Here is a 25,225-nt window from a genome sequence, read left to right as displayed (position 1 = left end):
GGTGTCTCAGCCTGCAAAAGGGATTTTACAGGTATGCTGGGAACACGAGCGAATACAGAATACAAGCTTTGGGTGGGTGGGTAATGCCCAGGCGAAGGAGATGGGATTGTATGGAAGGGAGTTTAGTCCAATGGTAGCTATTCCTGTAAATCCACCATGGCTACTCCCACCTCCAGTAGTTGATCTAGAAGTGTTGGAGAGACTACAGAAAGATAGTGTGTTGATCCATCTGATTTGTTTAAGAGACGTCTGGATACTGTGTATCAGAATTTTGTGGCTATTTTCACAGATGTTTCAAAAGATCCAAGGACAGGAAACACTTGGTCAGAATTTGTAGTGCAGGAATGTGGTGTGGCGGTCAGGAAACATATTACAGATCACCTGGTTGTATATACGGCAGAGCTGATGGCCATACTGTTGGCCTTGCAGTGGGTGGAGGAAGTCAAACCAGACAGGGTCATTATTTGCTCTGATTAATGTACAGTGAGTCTCCAGTCGTTTAGCTCACGTAGCATACAATACCTGCTGTATGAGGTGCTACAAACCCATTGCCAACACCTCTAAAGCCAACACCTCATTTGGCCGCCTTTCGTTCCAGTACTCTGCTGCCTGTGACTGGAACGAATTGCAAAAATCCCTGAAGTTGGAGACTTTTATCTCCCTCACCAACTTCAAACATGTGCTATCTGAGCAGCTAACCGATCGCTGCAGCTGTACACAGTCTAATGGTAAATAACCCACCCATTTTCACCTACCTCATCCCCACACTGTTTTTATTTATTTACTTTTCTGCTCTTTTGCACACCAGTATCTCTACCTGTACATGACCATCTGATCATTTATCACTCCAGTGCTAATCTGCAAAATTGTAATTATTCGCCTACCTCCTCATGCCTTTTGCACACAATGTATATAGACTCGCCTTTTTTGTACTGTGTTATTGACTTGTTAATTGTTTACTCCATGTGTAACTCTGTGTTGTCTGTTCACACTGCTAAGCTTTATCTTGGCCAGGTCGCAGTTGCAAATGAGAACTTGTTCTCAACTAGCCTACCTGGTTAAATAAAGGTGAAATAAATAAAAAATAAAAATAAAAATTGCAGGATTAGACAAATGAGTACAGATAAGATTTACTTCAGTTCCAGCCCATGTGGGGGTGGCAGTTAATGTACTGGCTAAACAAGCACTTAGTAATGGGGATGTTGAGGTTGTAGTTTTAATGACCAAGGCAGAGGAAAAAAGACTGATATGGACAGTGATGTTGCAGAGATGGCAGGAGATTGATAGGCAGGCATTTATTTCATGTACAGAGGAAGGGGAGGACGGCAGGAAGGTACAGAAGAGAGGTGGCTAATTTGACAAGATTAAGGGCGGTATACAGCCAGTTGAATAAGACCTTAAATGTGATAGGAAAGTATCTAACAGGAAAGTGTCATTGTTGCCAGGAAACAGAGACCGTGGAGCATGTATTGCTACAGTGTGGGCAGTATCAGGGGGGAAGAGAGAGGTTGAGCTCTAGTATGAGAGAGAAGGGGATACAGGAAATTAGTTTAACGGGTATATTGAGTTGAACGTCATTAGATATAGTCTCAAATATTGTATATGTTTTATTAAGAGCAAGGGGGCTGACAGGTATGATTTAGTTTCTCCCAGTCGCTGGCCACACTCCAGTACAGTAGGTGGCGGTAATGCACCATAACGTTGGATGCCATCCGCCGACAAATCCCACTGAAGAAAAATAAGAAAAAGGCTGTTTTTGTTTCCAGTGAGCTGCTGCGAAAATGGCGGTGTCTCGTCGCTCATCGCAGCAACAACAGCTGGGTAACCTGCAATCTCCGCCACGAAACAGTTCTCTTTCTGTAAGTCCTCCGGACTCTCTGCCAATTGATATTGTGGCAGCGACGTCAGTGCCCCCGGATGGTGAGCGTGGATGCAGCGCAGGCATGGAGAATCCTTCGGGCTCTCCGGATCTTCCAGCCCCGGCCCTCAGCACTGGGAGCAGCACAAGCCCGACCACAACAACCTCCGGCGGGGAGAGTAGTATTGTCTCGAGCCCCGGTTCAGGAGGCACGAGCCCCGGCGACGGCAGTAGCGGGATCGGTGGAGCTTTCAGGGATCTATTTGAGGCCTGTCGGAATGGAGATGTATCCCGTGTGAAGAGACTCGTAGACTCGGTGAATGTTAATGCGAAGGACATGGCCGGGCGAAAATCTACCCCTCTACATTTCGCTGCAGGTTAGCTAAGCGCTAGCAAGCTTTGTTTTTGTTGTCAGCGGGAGCTGGATCGTTGACGTGTTTTCGCACATCGCCTTACTTGTGCGTGCTAGAATATTACAATCTGTGGTTGTCACGACGGGAATGGCTCTCTAGTTATTAGTTAACAGTACATGTACATATTTTTATTCGCTAACGTTAACTATCTGTCTAGTTTGCCAAGATCAAGGCCCATCGAAAACGGCTAGCAAACTATAACGCTAAAAAACAGTTTGGCACACCGACCGATGGGAACAGAAGGCCTCAAATCTAACTCATCCCTCGTAGCTGCTAACTACTTACTAAGTGTAATCAAATTCACGGATGTGTTGTTCCATGGGTGTTAATACATTTAATCATTGGCGACCCCCAGTGTTTTAACTTGTTTTGTTCTTACCCAGTACTAACACACCCCTGTTCAGAAACGCAATGGTTGGTTACCAGCTGATTTATGGAATCCGGACTGTTTAGTGCAGGGCTTGGACACAATTGTGCACACCCCGTTTTGACATTCTAGAGGATCTGCAAAAAAGAGTAGTTTAGGTTGTTGATATTTTGCTCTCTGTATTTTTCTGTTTTCTTTTGTAAAAGTGACATTACTTTACCATTTAGGCAAAAGGTCACCCCCTCCTATACATTTAGATACTTTTACCCAAAATGACTTACAGGAGGAATCACGGTTAAGTGCCTTGCTGACGTGCACATAGACAGATTTCCACAGTCAGCTCGGTGATTCTACACTGCAACCTTTCGGTTACTGGCCCAACCTCTTAACCCCTAGGCTACCTGCTGCCTTATAAATTGTGCCTTCCTGTATTGTACTTATGCTAAAATGTTTATTCTGTTCGACTGAGCCATTTACTTTATGTTGATATTCTTATCTTTATTTCTTATTGTTGTTGCAATGTCGAAAGAACCTGCAAGTAAGCATTTAGTTGGACGTGCATACCACGTGTCTCCTTTACATGCACCTAATGAAACTTAACTTGTATTCGCTGACCAGGTTTTGTCTGTTGCCATGTCAGGTTTTGGACGAAAGGATGTGGTTGAGCACCTTTTACAGACTGGAGCAAATGTGCATGCTCGAGACGACGGTGGTCTCATTCCCCTTCACAACGCCTGCTCCTTTGGCCATGCCGAGGTGGTCAGTCTCCTGCTGTGCCAAGGTGCAGACCCCAATGCACGGGACAACTGGAACTACACACCTCTGCACGAGGCAGCCATCAAAGGCAAGATTGATGTGTGCATCGGTAAGGATGGATTACCATGATGAGTCTGTTTTGTTTTGTCTTTGAATATAATGAGGGTGACATGCACATCCTAAACCTGTGCTGGGCCCTTTTTTTTTGTGATAAATGAATGAGAGGTCCACACAATATTGCTGCTCCCAGTGCTTTATTCCTCCACCCAAATATACTATTTTGTTTCTTTCAACACTGTTAACTTTTCCAAAATTAACAAGGTTTATGTTGACTCTATTGAATTTACGTAATCTACAAGGGTACCTAGGTGCATGACTATAGTTAAATTAAAGTACGCTAAACTCAAAGGTATAGGACTATAATTGAATTAAAATTTTGAAACTGTTTCCTGTCTCCTTCACAAAGTGCTCCTCCAGCATGGCGCCGATCCCAACATCCGTAATACGGACGGCAAGTCTGCCCTGGATCTGGCAGACCCCTCTGCCAAGGCTGTGCTCACTGGTGAGTTTCATACAACTATCCCCTTTCAGTCAGTTATCTCCTCCATTATGTTGGGTATGTTCCAAGGTTGTCTTTCTGTTTTAACTTGACTGCAACTTTAACGACCTTGACTGTAACCTTTTATGTGAATCATGGCTTGTCTTGACTTTACTGTTCTAACCTGTTATTTTGTATTCAGGTGAGTACAAGAAGGATGAACTCCTGGAAGCAGCAAGGTCAGTGCTATTTTTATGTTACCTGTCACATCTTTACACATTTTATAATACAACATATGTAATGTCTCTCCTCTGTTATCTGTGTGCTACAGGAGTGGCAACGAGGAGAAACTGATGGCACTACTGACCCCGTTAAATGTCAACTGCCATGCCAGTGATGGCCGCAAGGTAAAATATCACCATCACAACCTTCCATCCCCACCCATTCTGTTAATGTTGTATACTATTGTAGCAGATGCTTGAATTGTTCATAAGATTTGCGTGACCAACAGCAACAAAAGTATGGAGTAACTCTGTCAGCCTAATTACCAAAACAAAGTCACTGTTGTGTGGGGATTAAAAACACCATCTCAACCTAGTCTGCATAATATGAAAAGGATTTGTCATTGGATTGGTTTTAAGCAGGGGAAGCTTGACTCAATTTACTGTATTGACTTAAAGGGATACTTGGGATTTATCTGCTTCCCCAGGGTCATATGCACTAATGGATACCATTTTTATGTCTGCATCCAGTATGAAGGAAGTTAGATGTAGTTTTGTGAGCAGATGCTAACTAGCATTAGCGCTATGTCTGGAAGTCAGTGGGAAAGATTTTTATATATCCAAACCAAGATAGACCACAGCCTGTCGTTTCCAATAGGACCAAATGAGTCATAGTGGGCAGAACATGCAAGGAGGTGGGCAGAGCCAAGCAAGAGCTAGCGAGATCCTACTGGTCCGTTCTAGCAAGCGTCTGCATATTTCCTTTAGGTAACGCCTAGTCAGTGAAGTGCACTGAGTAATAACTCAATTCACCTTTGCATTCCTTTGAAACAATGCCATTTTTTAAGTTTTGGCAAAGGGTAAAGTCTACAAAACTTAGTCCACTCTGTTCATAACAGATTGTAGTTTTGGCAACAGAAAACTGTATTGAGATCAAATGTTTCATCGATGAGACAATTTGCTAAATGTTGGCCAAACTCCATCTCCTTTCATCTTTTGCCGGCCACTGGGCTTCCTCTCACTACTATATTTTGTATTAAGTGGAAACACCAAGCGGGTGCTTCATATTTATACATCTGGTGAAATATCTGTCTCATTGTTCTATCTGTGTCTATGGTATCTATTAGCATGCTCGCAATTACCATAGACTTCCAGCCATTGCGCTAAAACTAGTTATCAATTGCACTAACGCTAGTTAGCAACGTCTTTCACACTGCACAGAGACATAAAAATGGTAATGGTATCCACGTATTCATCTGACTCTGGGGGAGAAGATAAATGGCCAAAATCCTTCAGTATCCCTTTAATGGTTATCTATCAACATGGATTTCTCTGATATTTGACCTAAAAGATGCCCATCTGTCTAAAATATTTTTAGCTCCTGTGATCAGAGTCGAAATGTAATCCGTTTGTTTCATTGTATATTAACATGGCTCACCCTGTTCAACCATCCCTTGTGTAGAAGTTAAGTAAAACATGTTTTGCTGTGGTTAAGACTAAAGCTCTTATCTTATTGGCAAAAACTATTTTCACTTTTATTTTGGTCCCTCAATTACCCCTAACCCTAGAAACACTGATCTTCTGTCTTCTGCACACCCAATGTTTTCCATAACCTAGTTGTCACTATATCCATTGAATTTTCCTAATTCCAAACAAAACTGTTATCTTGAGCTCTAATTGAATATAATAGCTCTAAGCTTTCAGCTCTTTTTCTTTATGTAGGCCTAGCAATCTGTTTAATATTAGGTCATGGTTAACCACGTCCATTCCTATTCTATCATGTGGTGTATATGTTATGGGAATTTAATTTTAGATCATTGCATTCTGCCTCCTTTAGCACACTGTGTCACTGTCATTGGCTTGCTGTCATGACTCATGCCAGGCTTTGTCGGCATATTGTAGATCTTTGCGTTATTGTTTTTAGCTGTTGATGCGTGAGTGTTTAGATCAAAGAGCATTGTGCTTCACCAGAGCCTTCCTTTCTCTACTCGGGCGTCAGACAATTAACTTCAATCTGAGGAAAGTGTGTGCTTGAAAAGTCACAAGGCTCCACTTTGCATTGGTAATTGTGGAGTAGGACTGGGTTGTTTTTGATTTTTATATTTTTTGTTTACCCCTTTTCCTGTTTGGCACCAGTTTTTAAATATTCAGTTTTTCACCCCCAGTGCATTCTCATAAGTAGGGAAGTCCTAGTCAAAAATCTCCTAGTTGGCAAGAAACCATATCTTGGTCTCCTTTTCGTTATCATGAGTAATGTGTACTCTTGAGGCTATTGATTAGGATGAGCAGTATTTTTCTGCCATCATATTTCACTCTGGCTAACCAGGTCCCTGAAGTGCATACATTAAAATCCTAATCAATATTCTTTGATATAGGTTTTCCAAGCACATTACCTTGTTCTCAACTGACATTTAGGAAATCCTTAAAAAAAATCTAATCATAGCAGCTTTTCTTCCTCCATCTCTGATTTGTTGGTGGAACATAATTTGGGTTTATGACTGGGCCTCTTGTCCTTAGGGGATAACCATGGAGCCTGGCTGCCTTTATTTAGAATACCTCTGAGAAGCCATGAGAGAAGTCACATTTCCCTTAAGCTGTGTACTCATTGTACCTGGTGTCACTATGAATTTATATAAAGTGATAATTCTGGTGTGTTTTTCAATTACTTTAAAAGGCTGATAGGCTAGAAGTATCCTCTCTTGCTGTGAAAAATGCTACAATTTTGTAATTTTTTGTTTTGTTTTGTTTTTTTGTGTGAATCTGGCAACATTGTCGATCAGTCAACATCCCAAAAAATGCTGGTAAGTTTCTCGATAACAGCCACCTGATTGTTGCACTTTTGTGATGTACATCTTTTCTTTAATCCGTGTTTTATTTGACCAATACGCTGGCTCTCACTCATAATTGCACATCATGGACCTGGGTCTACTGGTCACTTTCATATTTCCCACCCTAATGCTCGTGCGTGTGTGTGTGTGTGTGTGTGTGTGTGCGCGCCAGACCTGGGTTGAAATACGATTTGTTCTCTTTCAAATACTTTAGCTGTGTGTGATTGAGCTTGTCTGGTACAATGGTAATGATGGCGTAAGACGAGTCCCCAAAGTGTAAACTACGCCCATTTGACACTCCAGGCAGCCTCAATCAAGTTCTGAAAGTATTTGAAAGAAATCAGATGTGCCTACTATTTGTACCCAGGTGTCTTGTGTGTTAGTGCATGTGGTGGAGGTTGGAAGGTGGTTCTAAGGCCACTGCCGCTCAGCTCGTTGGATTTGGAAAGGAGCTCAAATTCCACATTGCCTGCTTTTCCAGAGTGCTCCCTCCTCCTTTCTGCACCCCTCTATCTAACTGCTTTACTCCCTTTCACCTCTGCCAAGTTTCAATCACTTCTTGCTCTTCAATCATTCTATTTATTGTAGGCCTGTGACTTTCCTTTTTTTTTGATAATCATATGCGCATGTCTGGAAGCCTCCACCTGCATTTTGTCAATCAGTTCTTGTACTGTTTGTGATTTGGTCACTGTCCACTTCTTGTAATCTTGACTAGGTCACATTCCTTGGTTAAAAACGAAACAAATAATTCCTCATCTTTAAGTGCTGTGCCGTCGTCGCTGCTCATGCTTTTTGTATTAATGCATTTCTTTCCTTGTGATTGCCTTCATCGAACACTGAATGATCCTATTATTAGTCAGGGCCCGGTTTCCCAAAAGAACTGAAGACCATTCATTGCCTTAAGATGCTTTTGGGAAACTGGGCCCTGATTTGATTTGGTTAATCTGTCGTGTTCTGGTGATTCAGTGCTCATCCTCACTATGTCTGAGTTGTGCAGTGGTCTTATTTTTTTCTTAATACCAGTGCATGAATGCTGCTGTTTCTTCCTCTCTGTCTGCAAGGTCAACTGTTGGTAGACTCATGGTTGGATAACTGTTATCTATGACACAGCTTTGCGTACACTAACGTTGTAATGCTTGGTTCACATAGGCATCATGTGATTTGGAATGGGCATACACAAACACATTTTCATGAGTACACAGTAGATTCAAGCCTTCCTTAGCCAGCCTTTTAGCAACCTATATGTTATGTTTTGTAAGGGGTGTAGTTGAGGGACAAACTCTGTTTTGACTAGCTCAATGTTTACATTTCACATTAATTTGATGTATGTTGGAAGTCAGATTTCCCTTTTCTCCTTTATTTTCAGAGGTAAGCTCGTGTCAGTGTGTGACTTGCATAGATAGGGCAGTTGTTAGTGCTAAGCGATTAACCACTTTTTTTGTGGGGTGGGGGGCTATTAAACAACTAATTGACCAACGTCTGTTAAACTCCTTGAATTGAAAGGTTTTTTGCGAGGCGAACTTGCCGTTTCTCTAGAGAGAAATCAAATAATTCACGGGAGAAATCAAGTCAAGAACTGTGGGAAGCTGGGCTGAAGAGGGTTGTAGTTTTCATTAAGCAAATATTCAACCTAGTTCTGCTCAGGAATGTGGTAATGACCATAACCCATTGCGCCTGTTCTTTCCATCTTGGACGGCGATAGATAAACTTTTATGCCTGCTACGTTAGATTAAATACACACAGACCGCATGAGGGTGGAATGTACACAACAGAACGAGAGAGGGTTAGAGACAGTTCGTGGAAGTATGCCTTATCTACTTTGAAGAACTAATAAAAAATAAATGTCAGACTGCTCTGCAGCCTATTTAGGCAGACGAACCGAGCTAAATAGGATGACTAATGGCAGTACGGTATGGAGAACATAGAAATAATATTGTCTGGCTGCTACTGCCTGAGCAGAGACTATGACTTTAAGGAATTAAAAATCAAGTAATCAAATAACTAAGTAACATACACAACTGATATTTTAACATGTCATGGTAATTCCCTTGATCTATACTCATAGTGAACCTGGCAATTGAATGTTCACTATTTTTTGGCCTTTGGAATTTCCATTAATGCATTTAATGTATAGATGGATGTATTTTTTAATAATCAAACCGATCCGACTTCAAAAAGCACTAGTTGTTGTTTTGTGGTGGACTATAGCCTTTCTGAGCTTGCATCCTTCCACCATTTACCCTGACTGCAATGAAAACACACAGACCACCTAGTGTATACAGTTTGCTTCCAAGCATAATCAGCCATTCACTCACTCTGGCTCCCTAAAGGCAGTGTGTTCTGAGGTGCATTGACTCTGAGCTCTGTGTGTCTAATAACATGTCCCCTCTTCCAGTCCACCCCACTGCACCTGGCGGCTGGTTACAACCGCGTACGCATCGTCCAGCTACTGCTGCAGCACGGGGCAGATGTCCATGCCAAGGACAAAGGGTAAGACAATTCTGAAATGGACTGCATCGCAAAAACGCAATATAGGCCCTGGTTAAAAGTAGTGAATTATATTAGGAGCCATTACCCTGTTTCCTCGTCTAAGAATCATTCTCAGACATTTTCACAGCTGAGAAAGTCAACCATATTGTCATGGTGATAGAATATGTTAATTTGTAGAACTTGAAATGAATGATGATCATTCAGTTAAAAAGCTGTATATTTGTCATACAGTGGCCTGGTCCCTCTTCACAACGCCTGTTCCTATGGACACTTTGAGGTCACAGAGCTTCTTCTCAAGGTAAGGGTTCTATAGACCTGTTATTGAAACCCCACTTTAATTCGACTTTTAGAATGTCGAATGCTTTTATTGATGGAGAATGACTGATTAACTCATCTATGTGTTTACAGCATGGAGCATGTGTGAATGCCATGGACCTGTGGCAGTTCACCCCTCTCCACGAGGCCGCATCTAAGAACCGTGTCGAGGTCTGTTCTCTGCTGCTGAGCCACGGGGCCGACCCCAACCTGCTCAATTGCCACAGCAAGAGTGCCGTGGACTTGGCCCCCACCCCTGAACTCAAAGAGCGGCTCACCTGTGAGTTCTGCTGGGAGACATGCATACACACACACACACACACCCACCTTATACATGTTAACAAATTTTAAAAACATACTTATATACACACACATCACTCCCTATTCACAAAGACTATAGATGGCACACAACACACTCTCACACGCCTTCTAAACTGAAGATAATGCCTGCCTGAGCACTCAGATCTTCTCACATTAATGTCAATATCCTCTTTCTACCATCCAGATGAGTTTAAAGGTCATTCGCTGCTCCAGGCAGCTCGGGAGGCAGACATGGCCAAGGTGAAGAAGACTCTGGCTCTGGAGATCATTAGCTTCAAACACCCACAGACCAACGAGACAGCCCTGGTGAGATCCATTCTCCTTCTGGCTAATGCTCAATGTCACAGTGCTGACACCTAACATTATCTCATAATATACAGCTATGGATGTGTCACAAATGGCAAACTATTCCTTTAGTGCACTACTTTTGAAAAGTGGTCCGCGGTCAAAAGTTGAGCACTATATAGGGGACAGGGGTGCCATAATAATATTTTGTCTCTATCAGAACGCGTTTGTGTGACATGCATAACCTAGGATGACCACTATAAAACGAGTTCAAAACCAGAAGGATTTTGCATAAACCATGTGATGGAAGGAGTTGTCCCTCTGTTTCAGCACTGTGCCGTTGCTTCCCCTCACCCCAAACGGAAGCAGGTGACCGAGCTGCTACTGCGTAAAGGTGCCAACGTCAACGAGAAGAACAAAGAGTAAGACACCATTAAAACTCAGAGACCATGTATCAGTGTTTCTCCTACCACTGTAAAAGACGCCCCTCCCCCCACCAAAAATACTTTGGTACCTATTGGTTACAATTGAGAGTGTTGGTGTTTTTGGGACCTTTGCACGCCGTCTGGAAACACTGCCATATGCATTCATATAGCACCTGAGTGAGGTACGAATGGTTGTCTCTGTCTCTCTCTCGTCCTGTCTGTAGCTTCATGACGACTCTGCATGTAGCGGCTGAGAGAGCACACAACGACATCCTGGACGTGCTGCAGAAACATGGAGCCAAGGTGAACACTGCAGGGTCTCACTATTACCATATCATTTAATGTACCTTTTCATCTCGCTCTCTTCTCTCCTTTCTCTCTCTCACTTGCTCCTAGCCTATCTGATAACGTGACTGATAACGTGAAAATATATCATGAAATAAATGTATCATATTTAGCTTGTGAGTATGTTGCTGTTTGAGTGACTGGCTCTTCCCTCTATCCGTCTCTCTCCCTTCCTCCAGGTAAATGCGGTGGACACCCTGGGTCAGACGGCCCTCCACAGGGCAGCCCTGGCGGGCCACATCCAGACATGCAAACTACTGCTGAGCTACGGGGCCGACCCGGCCATCGTCTCCCTGCAGGGCTTTACTGCCTCACAGATGGGCAACGAGGCCGTGCAGCAGATCCTCAATGGTACAGCAGTAGAGCGTCTTGGTTAAATACAAAGATTATTTTTCATATTCTTCTATCTACATTGTGATTGACAATGTTGCTTGTGTGGATGTAAGATGCATGGCCGTAAATTCTACGCTATGCCAATCAATGTTGGAAAGTTAGCAAGATGTATAATAGAGAAACTATTGATGTATGAGCAACATAAATCTTAGTGTTTTTTAAAACGTTTTATCTCTCGGTATGTTATTTAACAATGTTGGTCTCTTTCATACAGAAAATATTCCAACTCGTAACTCTGATGTCGACTACCGGTTTCTGGAAGCTGCCAAGGCTGGAGATTTGGACACTGTGCAGGTAAGCTGATCAGCTACATTGTCTCCGGTTCGTGAGTTCAATCCCGTTACATGCATCAACGATCCTCTACATACCACCACGAATCCAAGATGTCTCCCTCAATCCTCTCACGCTTGATCTTCTGTCTGTGTGTTGTAGCAACTCTGCACTCCTCAGAACGTGAACTGTCGGGACCTGGAGGGTCGTCACTCTACCCCTCTGCACTTTGCTGCAGGCTACAACCGTGTGGCCGTGGTGGAGTACCTGCTACATCACGGAGCTGACGTACATGCTAAAGACAAAGGGTACGTGTCGTCCACCCTAGGAGGACAATGTAGCCTAGCGGTTAAAGCGTTGGGCGAGTAACTGAAAGATTGCTGGTTCGAAACCCTGAGCCCGACAAGCAAAGAAAATCATGTCTGCTCTTGTCTCGTTCCTTGAGCAAGGCATTTAACCCTAATTGCTCCTGTAAGTCACTCTGGATAAGAGCGTCTGCTAAATGGTTAAAATGTTAATGTATTATCTTGGTCTGTCTGTTTTTACAAGACTGTGGCATTTGCATCAGATAGTCCATAAAAAGGCTTTCATTCTGTTTTGAATAAGTCTTTATCATTGGATTTTATTTTGCATTAAATACACACGGTACTTGGAACTTTCAATGATTTGATATGCATCATTTATAGGATCTATGTTCCTTCGGTGGTGTAACTAGTTAGCCTCTTCTGTATGTCCTGCAGTGGTCTGGTGCCCCTCCACAACGCCTGCTCCTACGGTCACTATGAGGTGGCTGAGCTGCTGGTGAGACACGGGGCATCGGTGAACGTAGCTGACCTCTGGAAGTTCACCCCGCTCCACGAGGCTGCCGCCAAGGGCAAATACGAGATCTGCAAACTGCTGCTCAAGGTTAGTCTTCCCGTGCCTCTTCTGAAATGATCAGGACCAAATGGCCTGAGGCTACAAGGAGGCATTTATATAGTCAAAACAGGGAAATATGTATAGCTATAAGAGATTTTCTACAATAGAACAAACTATTAAACTATGAGATTTTTGTATGTATACTTAACAATATGTAAAGTGTTGGTCCCATGTGTCATGAGCTGAAAAAAGATCCCAGAAATGTTCCATGCGTACAAAAAAACATATTTCGCAAAAATGTTTGGTACACATTTGTTTGCATCCCTGTTAGGGAGCATTTCTCCTTTGCCAAGACAGTCCATCCACCAGACAGGTGTGGCATATCAAGAAAGTGATTAAACAGCATGATCATTACACAGGTGTACCTTGTGCTGGAGACAATCAAAGACCACTCTAAAATGTGCAGTTTTCGCACAACACAATGGCACAGGTGTCAATTTGTTTTTGACTGCAGTTGGGCATCGTAACCGACTTCAGTGGGCAAATACTCACCTTCGATGGCCACTGGCATGTTGGAGAATTGTGCTCTTCACAAATGAATCCCAGTTTCAACTGTACCTGGCAGATGATAGATGTGGTGTCGTGTGGGTGACTGGTTTGCTGATTTCATTGTTGTGAACAGAGTGCCCAATGGTGGTGGTCGGGTTATGGTATGGCATAATCTACGGACAACGAACACAATTGATTTTATTGATTGGATATTTGAATGCACAGACATACCATGACAAGGTCCTGAGGCCCATTGTCGTGCCGTTCATCCACCGCCATCACCTCTTGATTCAGCATGAACAATGAACCATGTTGCAAGGATCTGTGCACAATTCCTGATTGCTGAAAATGTCCCGGTTCTTCCATGGCCCGCATCTCACCAGACATTTCACCCATTGAGCATGTTTGGGATGCTCTGGATCAATGTGTACAATGGCGTGTTCCAGTTCCCAACCACTTCAGTCATTGAAGAGGAGTGAGCCAACATTCCACAGGCCACAATAAAATGGTGGTCAAACCAGACATCCACACCCCTACCTTTTTTAAGCTATTTGTTACCAACAGATGCATATCTGTATTCCCAGTCATGTGAAAACCATAGGTTAGGGCCTAATGAATTTATTTCAGTTGACTGATTTCCTTATATGAACTGTAACTCAATGAATTTGTTATTGTTGCTTGTTGCGTTTTTATATTTTTGTTCAGTGTATATTTATGATGTTTTTCCAGCATGGAGCGGACCCCACCAAGAAGAACCGTGATGGTAACATGCCTCTGGACATGGTGAAGGATGGCGACACGGACATCCAGGACCTGCTGAGAGGAGACGCTGCGCTGCTGGACGCTGCTAAGAAGGGCTGTCTGGCCCGCGTCCAGAAACTCTGCAGCCCAGAGAACATCAACTGTAGAGACACACAGGGACGTAACTCCACCCCTCTGCACCTCGCAGGTACTGGACGTACCAGCCCTCAGAATCTATTCATGGAATCAAATCCATTTTATATTTTTATAAAGCACACTTTACATTAGCAATTGTCAGTGCTTTACAGTTACCCAGCCTAATCCCGTAATAGCAAGCAAAGCAGTGGAATCAATTCATTTAATAGCAAATGTGGGACACACACACAGACGCTTATCTCCTTACATACAATTATGACAGGCAGATCATCAAACCCTGGGGATTTAGATCATTTGGAGCTATATTATTACTTTGACACATTACAGAAATATCTTTCATGTTGTCATCCTTCATGTTTCTCCCCTCCTGTAGCTGGCTACAACAACCTGGAGGTGGCGGAGTACCTCCTGGAGCACGGGGCTGACGTCAATGCGCAGGACAAGGGAGGCCTCATCCCCCTGCACAACGCTGCCTCCTATGGGGTGAGTTCGCGCCAAGTCTACATCAGGCCTTGGAACCCATTGTACATGCTGTACGTTTTTTTTTAGCATAGACAATGCATACAAAACACCTACCCTGTGACCTTCTGGCCTAAAATATGTAACAGCTTGGAGGATTTCTTAGAAGGTATTGTATGCATTGTTTAGGTTACAAAACCTTATAGAAAACCATACAGGACAGGAGAAAACACCCACACTGTGAAAGTGACCTTGTGGAAAGCTTAGATATGTAAGAGCTTGGCTGTCATCAGTTTTTGGGCATGTCATGATTAAATTGTGTTGCTGATCTCCTCTCGTGTCTCATCTGCTACTTCTATCTTCTCTGCTCCTCTCCGCTGTCTCTCATCTACTCCTCTCCTGTCTTTCCTCTTTCTCTCCTCTTTCTCTCTTACAGCACGTGGACATTGCTGCCCTTCTGATAAAGTTCAACACATGTGTGAACGCTACAGATAAATGGGCCTTCACCCCGCTCCACGAAGCAGCTCAGAAGGGCCGTACCCAGCTGTGTGCTCTGCTGCTGGCCCACGGAGCAGACCCCACCATGAAGAACCAGGAGGGACAGACCGCACTGGACCTGGCTACGGTAAAACGTCTTGCTCCCCTACTGTTAAAGCAGTTAGCAATGCCACAAAATCAAGTGTTTTTTGCTCTAAATGGCAGGCATTTGCTTGAATTATGATATGCTTACCATTTTTTCCCCATCTACAGTGCATTCGGAAAGTATTTAAACCCCTTGACATTTTCCACATTTTGTTAGGTTACAGCCTTTTTAAAATTTTTATTATTGATTAAATTGTTTATTTTCTCATCAATCTGCACACATTACCCCATAATGACAAAGCAAAAACTGTTTTTTAGACCCTTTACTCAGTACTTTGTTGAAGCACCTTTGGCAGTGATTACAGCCTCGTCTTCTTGGGTATGACGCTACAAGCTTGGTACACCTGTATTTGGGGAGTTTCTACCATTCTCCTCTGCAGATCCTCTCAAGGTCAGGTTGGATGGGGAGTGTTGCTGCACAGCTATTTTCAGGTCTCTCCATAGATGTTTGATCAGGTTTAAGTCCAGGCTCTGGCTGGGCCACTCAAGGACATTCAGAGACTTGTCCCAAATCCACTCCTGCCTTCTCTTGCCTGTGTGATTAGGGTCATTGTCCTGTTGGAATGTGAACCTTTGCCCAGGTCTGAGGTCCTGAGTGCTCTGGGGCAGGTTTTCATCAATGTTCTCTCTGTACTTTGCTCCATTCATCTTTGCCTCGATCCTGACTAATCTTCCACTCCCTGCCGCTGAAAACCATCCCCACAGCATGATGCTGCCATCACCATGCTTCACCGTAGGGATGGTGCCAGGTTTCCTCCAGACGTGAGGACCAAAGTGTTCAATCTTGGTTTCATCAGACCAGAGAATCTTGTTTCTCATGGTCTGAGAGTCTTTAGCTGCCTTTTGGCAAACTCCAAGCCGGCTGCCATGTGCCTTTTACTGAGGAGTGGCTTCCGTCTGACCACTCTATCATAAAGGCCTGATTGGTGGAGTGCTGCAAGATGGTTGTCCTTCTGGAAGATTCTCCGATCTCCACAGAGGAGCTCTGTCAGAGTGACCATCGGGTTCTTGGTCACCTCCCTGACCAAGTCCCTTCTCCCCCGATTGCTCAGTTTGGCCAGATGGCCAGCTCTAGGAAGTGTCTTGGTGGTTCCAAACTTCTTTCATTTAAGAATTATGGAGGCCACTGTGTTCTTGGGGACCTTCAATGCTGCAGAAATGTTTTGGTTCTCCAGATCTGTGACTCGACACAATCCTGTCTCGGAGCTCTACGGTCAATTCCTTCGACCTCATGGCTTGGTTTTTGCTCTGACATGCAATTTCAACTGTGGGACCTTATATAGACAGGTGTGGACATTATTTGGAAAGGCAATTAATTGAATTTATCACAGGTGGAATCATCAAGTTGTAGAAACATCTCAAGGATGATCAATGGAAACAGGATGCACATGAGCTCAATTTCGAGTATCATAGCAAAGGCTCTGAATACTTATGTAAATAAGTTATTTCTGTTTTATATTTGTAATAAATTACATTTCTAAACCTGTTTTTGCTTTGTCATTATGGTGTATTACGGGTGTGGTATTATGGGTGTGATTTATAAAAATGTATAATTTATAAATCCTTTTATAATAAGGCTGTAATGTAACAAGATGTGGAAAAAGTCAACGAGTCTGAATACTTTCTCATATATATATATTTCAGGCTGATGACATCCGTGCCCTGCTGATGGATGCCATGCCCCCGGATGCCCTGCCCAGCTGCTTCAAGCCCCAGGCCACGGTGGTCAGTGCAGGCTCGGTCATCTCCCCAGCCTCCACGCCCTCTTGCCTGTCTGCAGCCAGCAGTATCGACAACCTGGCTGGGCCCCTCAACGAGCTCGGGGCCGCAGGGACCTCCGGAGTGGCCGACGGGGCTGCAGGCTCCGACAGGAAGGAGGGGGAATGTGAGTATAGATGAAGAGCCTGGATCGAAACTGAGCTGGGTTTTAGCAAGCAGCTGATATTCTACTAGTTTTGGTAGAATATGGTTGAAATCTTAGTCAGTACAGATGAATCAGTCATTTTACTCACATGCTGAATTGGCTCTTGTGGTGTTTGTATTCCAGTGGCGATGTTGGACATGAACATCGGTCAGTTCCTGAAGAGCTTGGGTCTGGAGCATATAAGGGAAATCTTTGAGAGAGAACAGGTGAGTGTTCATTGATTTGGGTTTCATGTTATAATTTTTAATTCAATAGGGCTTCTAATTAGTCTAATATTTTATCTATCTTTGCCCCTCTTGGAGTAGCTGTTGTCATGTCACAGTTCAGGATCCCTGCTCTGTACGAAATGTCCTGTTCTTTCCCAGATCTCTCTGGATGTGCTGGCTGACATGGGTCACGAGGAACTGAAAGAGATTGGGATCAACGCTTACGGCCACCGACACAAACTCATCAAGGGAGTGGAGAGGCTGCTGGGGGGACAACAAGGTCAGGACATTCCCAGAGAAATCTCTGAGGCGCTGATGTGATGTTTCCCATTTATTGTTGCATCAAATACTTCCCAGACTTTTCTTCCTATTCCTGGAATGTTGATTCTCTATTGAAAGTTATTTGTAGTCCAGGATTAGGCCCAATATGTGTCTGGTATACTTGCCCTTAAAGCATAGGTGGAAAACCACCCCAATATATATAACCAAGTATGAGTGTGTAACAGGTGCTTTGTTTGTTCTCCAGGTGCCAACCCGTACCTGACATTCCACTGTGCCAACCAGGGCACGGTCCTGATCGATCTAGCCCCTGACGACAAAGAGGGCCAATCAGTGGAGGAGGAGGTGGGTACAGATGTGTGTGTGTGTGTGTGTGTGTGTGTGTGTGTGTCAAATCAAATGTTATTTGTCACGTGCTGAAAATTCTTACTGTGAAATGCTTATTTACTTGCCCTTAACAAACAATGCAGATCAAGAAATAGTTACGTTTATTTAGTAAATATTTTCTAAAGTATTTTTTAAAATTACATAACATAAACGGTGCTATATACAGGAGGTACCGTTACCGAGTCAATTTGTGGGGGTACAGGTTAGTTGAGGTAATTTGTACATGTAGGTAGGTGTAAAGTGAAGGCTCTGTGCAGGACAGTCGTTCTTCCACACTGATCGACAAACCATTTCTGTATGGACCTTGCTTTGTGTAAGGGGCATTATCATGCTGAAACAGGAAAGGGCCTTCCCCAAACTGTTGCCACAAAGTTGGAAGCACAGAATCATCTAGAATGTCATTGTATGCTGTAGCATTAAGTTATAAGTTCCCTTCACTGGAACTAAGGGGCCTAGACCGAACCATGAAAAACAGCCCCAGACCGTTTATTCATCCGCCACCAAACTTTACAGTTGGCACTATGCATTGGGGTAGGTAGCCTACTCCTGGCATTTTGTAGAATAATAATGAAAAAAAAAAACTGGAATGAGTAGGTGTCCAAACCTTTGACTGTGTGTTATTTAACACACCACACACACACACAGTACCAGTCAAAAGTTTGGACACCTTCTCATTCCAGTTTTTTCTTCGTTAATTTTCTACAAAATAAAAAATAAAGAGATCAAAACTATGAAATAACACACATGGAATCATGTAGTAACTAAATAGTGTTAAACAAATCAAAATATATTTTATAGTTGAGATTCTTCAAAGTAGCAGCTCTTTGCCTTTGACAGCTTTGCGTTCTCTCAACCAGCTTCACCTGAATTGCTTTTCCAACAGTCTTGAAGGGGTTCCCACATATGATGAGCGCTTGTTGGCTGCTTTTCCTTCACTCTGCGCTCCAACTTACACCAAACCATCTCAATTGGGTTGAGATCGGGTGATTGTGGAGGCCAGGTCATCTGATGCAGCACTCCATCACTCTCCTTCTGGGTCAAATAGCCCTTACACAGCTGGAGTTGTGTTGAGTCATTCTGCTGTTGAAAAACAAATGATAGTCCCACTAAGCGCAAACCAGATAGGATGGCGTATTGCTGCAGAATGCTGTTGAAGCCATGCTGGTTAAGTGTGCCTTGAATTCTAAATAAATCAATGTGTCACCAGCAAAGCACCATCACACCTGCTCCTCCATGCTTCACGGTGGGAACCACATATGCGGAGATCATCCATTCACCTACTCTGCGTCTCACAAAGATAAGGCGGTTGGAACTGAAAATCTTAAATTTGAACAGTTGATGTTGATGCCTTTTACTTGAACTCTGAAGCATTTATATGGGCTGCAATTTCTGAGGCTGGTAACCCTAATGAACTTGTCCTCTGCAGCAGAGGCAACTCTGGGTCTTCCTTTCCTGTGGCGGTCCTCATGAGAGCCAGTTTCATCATAGCGCTTGAAGGTTTTTACGACTGCACTTGAAGAAACTTTCAAAGTTCTTGAAATTTTCCACATTGACTGACCTTCATTTCTTAAAGTCACAATAGACTGTCGTTTCTCTTTGCTTATTTGAGCTGTTCTTGCCATAATATGGACTTGGTCTTTTACCAAATAGGGTTATCTTCTGTATACCCCCCTACCTTGTCATAACACAACCGATTGGCTCAAATGCATTAAGAAGGCAAGAAATTACACAAATTTGTAACAAGGCACACCTGTTAAGTGAAATATATGCATTCCCGATGACTACTGACTTCTGAATTTTTATAATGAGCATTTCTCTAATTGAATTCGGCGCTCTGCAACCTCACTGGATGTTGGCCAGATGGGACGCTAGCGTCCCACATACCCTAGAGAGGTTAAGAAGACACACCTGTTAATTGAAATGCATTCCCGATGACTACCTCATGAAGCTGGTTGAGAGAATGCCAAGAGTGTGCAAAGCTGTCATCAAGGCAAAGGGTTGGTACTTTGAAGTATCTCAATTAGAAAATATATTAATATATTTTTACATGATTCAATATGTGTTATTTATAGTTTTGATGTTTTCACTATGATTCTACAAGTTAGAACATTTGTTGAAAATAAATTACAACCCTGGAATGATTAGGTGTCCAATCCTTTGACTGGTACTGTCAAAGTATTAATGTTTAATATGTGTAGCCTAGAAAATAGCCCCCAAAAAATTAAAGCATCTAATCAACAATTGCATTATTTCCTTCCAACTATTGACTTTTTTCCCCCAATTGCAACCAGTTTTGCCCCAAAACATTTACAACAAGGTCATATTGACATTTTTATAAAATGTTTTATTTATTTTACAATTTCATGCTGAAACCCTCATATTTAACAGCAATGGTATTCATTAAGTTGATTGTTTTATATTTAGGATGTTTTACTGCTTTGTTATTCAGTTTTTCCTTTATTTAAATGTTTTTTTATACATGTTAAACAGGGGGTCGGAGATAAGACGCCACTAATCTAAAGTACCCGGAAACGCCACTAGATGTCGTCGGGAAAAAATAATATATTCCTTGATGGTTACCAAAATTCTAATAGTTTCCGATCATATACCCTCCCTTTGCAACTCTACTCAAGGGTGAAAGAGTGCCATGTTTGGAGAAATGTAATGAAATCCTGTGCTTTTTTAAGACTAACTTTTTATTTTTTCTTCTCTCTGCTCAAGATGCAAAGTAGCATCAGAGAACACAGGGATGGAGGGAACGCAGGAGGGGTGTTCAGCAGATACAACATCATCAAGGTCAGCTTTACATTCAATTACAGTACTACACACACTACTATCTACATTTGCTCATATGATGGATCTATTTGAGATAGAAATACACACATCTTTACTTTGGTACTACCCTTGATCACAGTTATTGGTTGGTAAGAATCCACTATGGTTTCAGGAACTCGGGCAGTGTTAACAATCCCATCTTCTGAAAAGGAAGGAATATTAGAAGTCCTCACTATTGCTTCTCTAGTTGATTCCTGTCTGTGTGTCCATGCAGATCCAGAAGGTGGTCAACAAGAAGCTACGGGAGCGATACACACACCGCCAGAAGGAGATATCGGACGAGAACCACAACCACCACAATGAGCGCATGCTCTTCCATGGTAACAAGACATGTTCATATTATAAACGGTTGTATTTATTTTTTACCACACTCCTTGTTATTTCTTAATAGCAATAACGTCTTAACTGATCATCACTGGATAAATGTTAACCCTGTTTATCATTTATTTATTTTTAGCGATGTCAATTTCAATCGTATTTGACATTGTTCTTGTTTCATGTTTTTTGGTTCTCCAGGTTCTCCGTTCATAAATGCCATCATCCACAAAGGTTTTGACGAGCGGCATGCGTACATCGGAGGGATGTTTGGAGCAGGGATCTACTTTGCTGAGAACTCCTCTAAGAGTAACCAGTATGTTTATGGCATCGGGGGCGGCACCGGATGCCCCACACACAAAGACCGCTCCTGTTACCTGTGCCACAGGTGAGACATGATCTATAGAAAGAACACATTTAGGTGCATTTAAGGCTTTACTACTCTAACTCATGAAAAGAGAGCACTTGATGACTCGAGAGCATTCTATATCACTGTTGCCAAACTAGTGCCCCTCAATCAATTCCTGCCTTCATCAGAGATTTGTTAATTGTGAAACATCATTAGTGAAACATAATTTGACGCCTCTTCTCCCTGTTCTTTGTGACCTTCAGGCAGATGTTATTCTGCCGTGTAACCCTGGGGAAGTCCTTCCTCCAGTTCAGTGCCATGAAGATGGCCCACGCCCCCCCTGGACATCACTCTGTGATTGGCCGGCCCAGCGTCAACGGCCTGGCCTACGCAGAGTATGTCATCTACAGAGGAGAGCAGGTGAGATTTCAACTCCATTCAATACAACTTTAATTATATCCAATTATATCCAAATTCCAGACATTATGGACACAGATTAAGCCTCGACCTGGACTAAAAAGCATCCACAATGGAAAATAATTTGTACTCCATTACACTGAACAAAAATATAAACGCAACACGTAAAGTGTTGGTCCCATGTTTCATGAGCTGAAATAAGATCTCCCTGAAATTGCTGACCTGGAGAGCTGATGAAACTGTGTGTTTGTGCAACTGAAGAAATCTGGCACAAACTGTCAGAAACGGTCTCGGGAAGCTCATCTGCGTGTGCGTCGTCCTCATCAGGGTCTTGATCTGACTGCAGTTCGGTGTTGTAACCTACTTCGGTGGGCAAATACTCACCTTTGATGGCCACAGGCACCGTGGAGAAGTGTGCTCTTCACAGATTAATCCTGGTTTCAACTGTACCGGGCAGATGCAAACGGCTTGTGGGCTAGGGGTTTGTTGATGTCAACGTTGTGAGCAGAGTGCCCCGTGGTGGCGGTGGGGTTATGGTATGTCAAGGCATAAGCTATGGACAACAAACACAATTGCATTTTATTGATGGCAATTTGAATGCACAGAGACACCGTGACGAGATCCTGAGGCCCGTTGTCGTGCCATTCATCTGCCACCATCACCTCATGTTTCTGCATGATAATGCACTGTCGCATGGATCTGTACACAATTCCTAGAAGCTGAAAATGTCCCAGTTCATGCATACTCGCCAGACATGTCACCCAGTGAGCATGTTTCGGATGCTCTTGATCGACGTGTACGACAGTATGTAAGACAATGTGTTCCAGTTCCTGCCAATATCCAGCGACTTTGCCCAGCCATTGAAGTGGAACAACATTCCACAGGCCACAATCAACAGCTTGATCAACTCTATGTGAAGGAGGTTTTGCGCTGCATGAGGCAAATGGTGGTCACGCCAGAAACTGACTGGTTTTCTGATCCACTTCCTTACTTTTTTTTTAAAGGCATCTGTGACCAACAGGCATATCTATATTCTCCAGTCATGTGAAATCCATAGATTAGGGCTGAATTCATTTATTTCAATTGACTGAATTCTTTATATGAACTGTAAATCTGTAAAATTGTTGCGTTTTAATATTTTAGTTCAGTGTATTTGCTCTTCTCATTGGCTTCTGTCCCATGTGTGTTTGCAGGCCTACCCAGAGTATCTCATCACCTATCAGATCCTTAAACCGGAGAGTACGGCCGCGTCTGCTGCAGGAGCGGAGCAGAAGTCTTAGTCCTGCACCACCAGACCAATCTCACACAGTCCTCCTGACCCACAACACACAAGACTGAGACTTTTTAGTGTTTTGTCTCTGTGCTTTTTTGTTTTATTGTAATGTCTAAACCTTTTTTAAATTTCTTCACAGCCTGAGTTCCAGTTCAATTCTTCTTGTCCAGTAGAGGTAACAGTAGACTGCTCAGGCGACATATGAAGTATACTGTAATATATTATCTGCTTGTGGTGATAGTTTTGGTTTTCTTTGCATTGGCTGCATGCATAGACAGACGCATGTATAGCCCAATAGCGTGTGTGGGTTCCCCACTAGCTACCCCTGGAGAGGGTTGTAGAGATTCACCCTCTCGTCTGCCCTACAGTGTCAGAATATTAACAATTCGCTACCATTCTCACCTTATCATGCCTTGTGACTTGGAGAATCCCCTCTCTTCAACCCTGTTGTTTTCAACCAGAGTATGTAACCCCTGTAATACTGGCCTGCCCCAGCCATCCTTACATGCATACATACATACTATACATGACCAAAGGTATGTGGACACCTGCTCATCGAACATCTCATTCCAAAATCATGGGCATTAATATGGAGTTGGTCCCCACCTTTGCTGCTTTAACAGCCTCCACTCCTCTGGGAAGGCTTTCCACTAGATGTTGGAACATTGCTGCGGGGACTTGCTTCTATGCAGCTACAAAAGCATTAGTGGGGTTGGGCAATTAGGCCTGGCTTGCAGTCGGGGTTCCAATTCATCCCAACGTTGTTCGATGGGGTTGAGATCAGGGCTCTGTGCAAGCTAGTCAATTTCCACCACACCAATCTCGACAAACCATTTCTCTATGGACCTTGCTTTGTGGATGGGGGTATTGTCATGCTGAAACAAGAAAGGTCCTTCCCCAAACTGTTGCCACAAAGCAAAAAGCACAGAATCATCTAGAATGTCATTGTATGCTGTAGCATTAAGATTTGCCTTCACTGGAACCAAGGGGCCTAGCCCGAACCATGAAAAACAGCCCCAGACCATTTTTCCCCCTCCACCAAACTTTACAGCTGGCACTATGCATTCGGGCAGGTAGTGTTCTGGCATCTTCCGAACCCAGTTTAGTCCGTCGGACTGACAAATGGTGAAGCCTGATTCATCAATCCAGAGAACTCATTTCTACTGCTCCAGAGTCCAATGGTGGCAAGCTTTACACCACTCCAGCCGACGCTTGGCAATGCGCATGGTAATTTTAGGCTTGTGTGTGTGTGGCTGCTCGGCCATGGAAATCCATGTCATGAAGCTCCCGATGAACATTTCTTGTGCTGACGTTGCTTCCAGAGGCTTTTTGGAACTCGATAGTGTTTGTCTATGGAGTTTGCATGGCGGTGTGCTCGATTTTGTACACCTGTCAGCAATGGGTATGGCTGAAATAGCCAAATCCACTCATTTGAAGGGGTGTTCACATACTTCTACCAGTACACACGTTTAATGGGAAGAGAACAATTATCTACTCACACATTATTATTGTTGTTATTATTATTGTTCATTGCACAAGAAATGATGTGAACTCCACATCCCGGATTGCCATGGTCTTATTCAAATCCATGTGTAAGGATTTGCACTTTTAAGTAGAAAACTATTTAAGTTATTTGAAATTAATTGCAAATGTTATGGGGGGTGGGGGAAATGTATGTACAGGTTGTGTAAATGGATGTGTATAACTTGATGTTTTAACTATGTAATTTGAGTTTTATTGTAAATTAAGTCCTGTTCTGGTCTTGATTCGCTCTACTTTTTGAATAAACATTATCCACGTAAGAGCAGTTTGCCAAGACTTTATTCACTTGTTGGCTGATTATTCTCTACTGTTAGTAAAATAGTATTCAGTTACTTTAGAAAAACATTTGATACAAAACTCATATCAACAAATATTTGCTCATGATGGCAGAAGTTATACATGTCTTAGTTGTAGAGAAAAGTAATTACACAGAGCTGATGGATGACCCTTAAAAGCACAAAAGTTTAA

At 43.0% G+C, this 25,225-nt stretch overlaps 1 protein-coding gene across 2 annotated transcripts; it reads left to right on the top strand.

Moving 5' to 3' along the window:
- The first annotated feature begins 1,738 nt into the window (after positions 1–1,738).
- Positions 1,739–25,017, top strand: LOC135543177 (poly [ADP-ribose] polymerase tankyrase-1-like). 2 transcript variants are annotated; one of them, XM_064970278.1, is made up of 28 exons: positions 1,739–2,235; positions 3,279–3,503; positions 3,861–3,956; positions 4,135–4,171; positions 4,264–4,339; positions 6,934–6,954; positions 9,377–9,471; positions 9,703–9,769; positions 9,880–10,066; positions 10,292–10,413; positions 10,723–10,814; positions 11,042–11,120; positions 11,342–11,513; positions 11,770–11,849; positions 11,988–12,133; positions 12,566–12,731; positions 13,962–14,181; positions 14,503–14,612; positions 15,025–15,213; positions 16,875–17,115; positions 17,278–17,360; positions 17,520–17,640; positions 17,887–17,984; positions 20,748–20,822; positions 21,076–21,181; positions 21,378–21,564; positions 21,789–21,945; positions 23,136–25,017. In XM_064970278.1, the coding sequence occupies exons 1-28, from the start codon at positions 1,782–1,784 to the stop codon at positions 23,220–23,222; spliced, it is 3,789 nt and encodes a 1,262-aa protein (XP_064826350.1). In that variant the 5' UTR covers positions 1,739–1,781; the 3' UTR covers positions 23,223–25,017. The 2 variants fall into 2 exon arrangements, with proteins under 2 accessions (XP_064826350.1, XP_064826341.1); XM_064970269.1 differs by having other exon boundaries at positions 21,076–21,183; positions 21,371–21,564.
- Positions 25,018–25,225: the final 208 nt, after the last annotated feature.

Source organism: Oncorhynchus masou, chromosome 1 (assembly GCF_036934945.1).
Source record: "Oncorhynchus masou masou isolate Uvic2021 chromosome 1, UVic_Omas_1.1, whole genome shotgun sequence".
Lineage (NCBI taxonomy): Eukaryota > Metazoa > Chordata > Actinopteri > Salmoniformes > Salmonidae > Oncorhynchus > Oncorhynchus masou.
This window is presented reverse-complemented; position numbering and strand designations above follow the sequence as displayed.

Coding starts and splice junctions, on each gene's coding strand:
- LOC135543177 (XM_064970269.1), top strand. CDS start 1,782: ATGGCGGTGTCTCGTCGCTCATCGCAGCAACAACAGCTGGGTAACCTG. Junction 12,134..12,565: donor GTACATGCTAAAGACAAAGG/GTACGTGTCGTC, acceptor TATGTCCTGCAG/TGGTCTGGTGCCCCTCCACA. Junction 20,823..21,075: donor GCAGATACAACATCATCAAG/GTCAGCTTTACA, acceptor GTGTCCATGCAG/ATCCAGAAGGTGGTCAACAA.